The sequence below is a fragment of the Cibotium barometz genome, chromosome 22 (genome assembly GCF_041138505.1).
Source record: "Cibotium barometz isolate CiBa-2024 chromosome 22, ASM4113850v1, whole genome shotgun sequence".
Classification (NCBI taxonomy): domain Eukaryota; kingdom Viridiplantae; phylum Streptophyta; class Polypodiopsida; order Cyatheales; family Cibotiaceae; genus Cibotium; species Cibotium barometz.
In genome coordinates this window covers 49,795,407-49,797,328 of record NC_141067.1, presented here as the reverse complement: position 1 = coordinate 49,797,328, position 1,922 = coordinate 49,795,407, and the positions used below count along the sequence as shown (strand labels likewise).

The 1,922-nt window shown below is 44.6% G+C and overlaps 1 protein-coding gene across 1 annotated transcript; it reads left to right on the top strand.

Moving 5' to 3' along the window:
* The first annotated feature begins 282 nt into the window (after positions 1–282).
* On the top strand, positions 283–1,436 carry LOC147626686 (subtilisin-like protease SBT2.2). The gene is made up of 4 exons (XM_086816856.1): positions 283–354; positions 497–779; positions 896–1,224; positions 1,323–1,436. The coding sequence occupies exons 1-4, from the start codon at positions 283–285 to the stop codon at positions 1,434–1,436; spliced, it is 798 nt and encodes a 265-aa protein (XP_086672982.1).
* The last annotated feature ends 486 nt before the right edge of the window (positions 1,437–1,922 follow it).

Genomic DNA, 1,922 nt, shown 5'->3' with positions numbered 1-1,922 from the left:
TATGTCATATCATACATTTTTTTTAGTGATACCCTTGGGGCTCTATCATTCTTCTCTATATATAATTTTTTATACCTTAATATGACATGTACTCTTAATGAGTATGCATGTCCATGTATGCATTACATCTTTTTTTGCTAAAACAAATGCCTACCCACAAGCATTTATAGGTAGTGAAAAAATGGTAACTACGAGAGGATCTGGGGAGCTATGACCAGTTGGGAAAAGAAGAAAAAAAAGTAGTCATGCATTCTAATTATCGCATCTGATTCCAGAGAAGATATGGTCTCTCTAGATGAGTTCAGCCCATTTCCATGTGGCAATCGTCAAGAGATCTCAACCATTGACCAAAAAGTGATGCAATCGTCAAGAGATCTCAACCAATAACATTTGCAATAGCAAGTTTCTACAAGAACCAGATATATCTTTGCTTGCCTTTTGTAGCCCAATAATCCTTACATTGACGAGACCCATCTTTGAATCATACTCCAATCAGGCTGTGAAAGACAAGGTCGACATTTTGAGCCTGTCCATTGGTCCAGGTGGCACGCCAGCTGGGGTTGCTACATACTTCAGCACCTTTGATATGGCAATGCTTTCGGCAAACAAAGCTGGTGTATTTGTGGCTCAAGCTGCAGGGAATGCAGGCCCTTATCCCCAGTCAATCTTGTCCTTCAGCCCTTGGATATGCTCAGTTGCCGCCAGTGTTCATGACAGGACCTATCCAAACTTGATGATTCTGGGCAACAATGTGACAGTCCAAGGAATAGGGCTTGCATGTATGTAATTCCTTTGCTTTCACTATCATCATCTTATGGTTTGATTAGACAGAGCAAGTACAAGAAGAGGGTTCTTAGGACAATACTGATGTGTGCGGATGGGTGGGCATGATCAGCAAGTACCCCTGGCAAAGGCATGTATAGTCTGATACTCGCAAGCGATGCTCTGGATAATGATAGTAGCACACTTCCAAATGCCAACGAATGCCAGGATGCGAGCTTGTTCAAGAAGCCAATGGTGCAAGGCAGAGTCTTGATTTGCAGCTATAGTATAGATTTCCTCTTAGGGGGATCCACATTGAGCAATGTTGTTAGCACAATCAAAAATTTGTCTGCTGTGGGTGTGGTGATGGTTATAGCAGCCAAACTCGATAGCCAGTTCAACATTCCATTAGCTCCAATCCCAATCCCTGCTATAATTGTCCCAACCACGAATGGCACAAAGGTAATCTCAATTTTAATAGTGCTAAAGCTGTTAATGTGTGTAATTAGATGATCATTTTATGCCTTGAAGATCTTGTCTAATTGGCATGCACAATGCAGGCTGTTTTGGACTACTACACTAGTGCACCCAATTTCACTGCAACCGCACAAATTCTGGGGGGTGCGAAGGCCCAATTCAGCCATGAAGCTCCCAAAGTTGCCAAGGGGACATGACTCTGCAAACGATAATTTCCAAGTAGCAGAAGTTTTGAAGCCAGACATAATGGCTTCGGGCAGTATGATATGGGCAGGCTGGTCCTCCATTGGGATGGACTCTTCAGCCTTTCAAGGTCAGTGTGCTTCACTATTTGCTGGTGCCCATGTTGGCTAGTATCTATTGACCCAATAATCCTTACAAGAACCAGATATATCACAGAGTCTAAGCCCTCTGATGGTGCCGCTTTCTTGGAACTTGGAGGTATCTTGTGTTGATCAATAGGTGTTCTTTCACAATTGCAAAGAGGAGAGAGGCAAGTGGGCAACTAGTACCATTCACTCAGCTCTCAGCCGCCACACGTCGAAGTCTGAGCTCTCAGCCGCCTCCTCAGCTCTCAGCCGCAACGTCCAAGTCTGAGCTCTCAGTCGCCTCCTCACCATCGCTGCCACCTCCACCACCACGTTGCTCCGGCCAGTCTCAGCTCTCAGCCACCATCACTGCCA

What these genes read in the sequence shown, in the direction of transcription:
- LOC147626686 (XM_086816856.1), top strand. Translation starts at nt 283, where the DNA reads ATGGTCTCTCTAGATGAGTTCAGCCCATTTCCATGTGGCAATCGTCAA. An exon ending in TCTCAACCATTGACCAAAAA is followed by an intron (nt 355 to 496) that starts GTGATGCAATCG and finishes TACTCCAATCAG; the next exon opens with GCTGTGAAAGACAAGGTCGA. An exon ending in CCAAGGAATAGGGCTTGCAT is followed by an intron (nt 780 to 895) that starts GTATGTAATTCC and finishes GGGCATGATCAG; the next exon opens with CAAGTACCCCTGGCAAAGGC.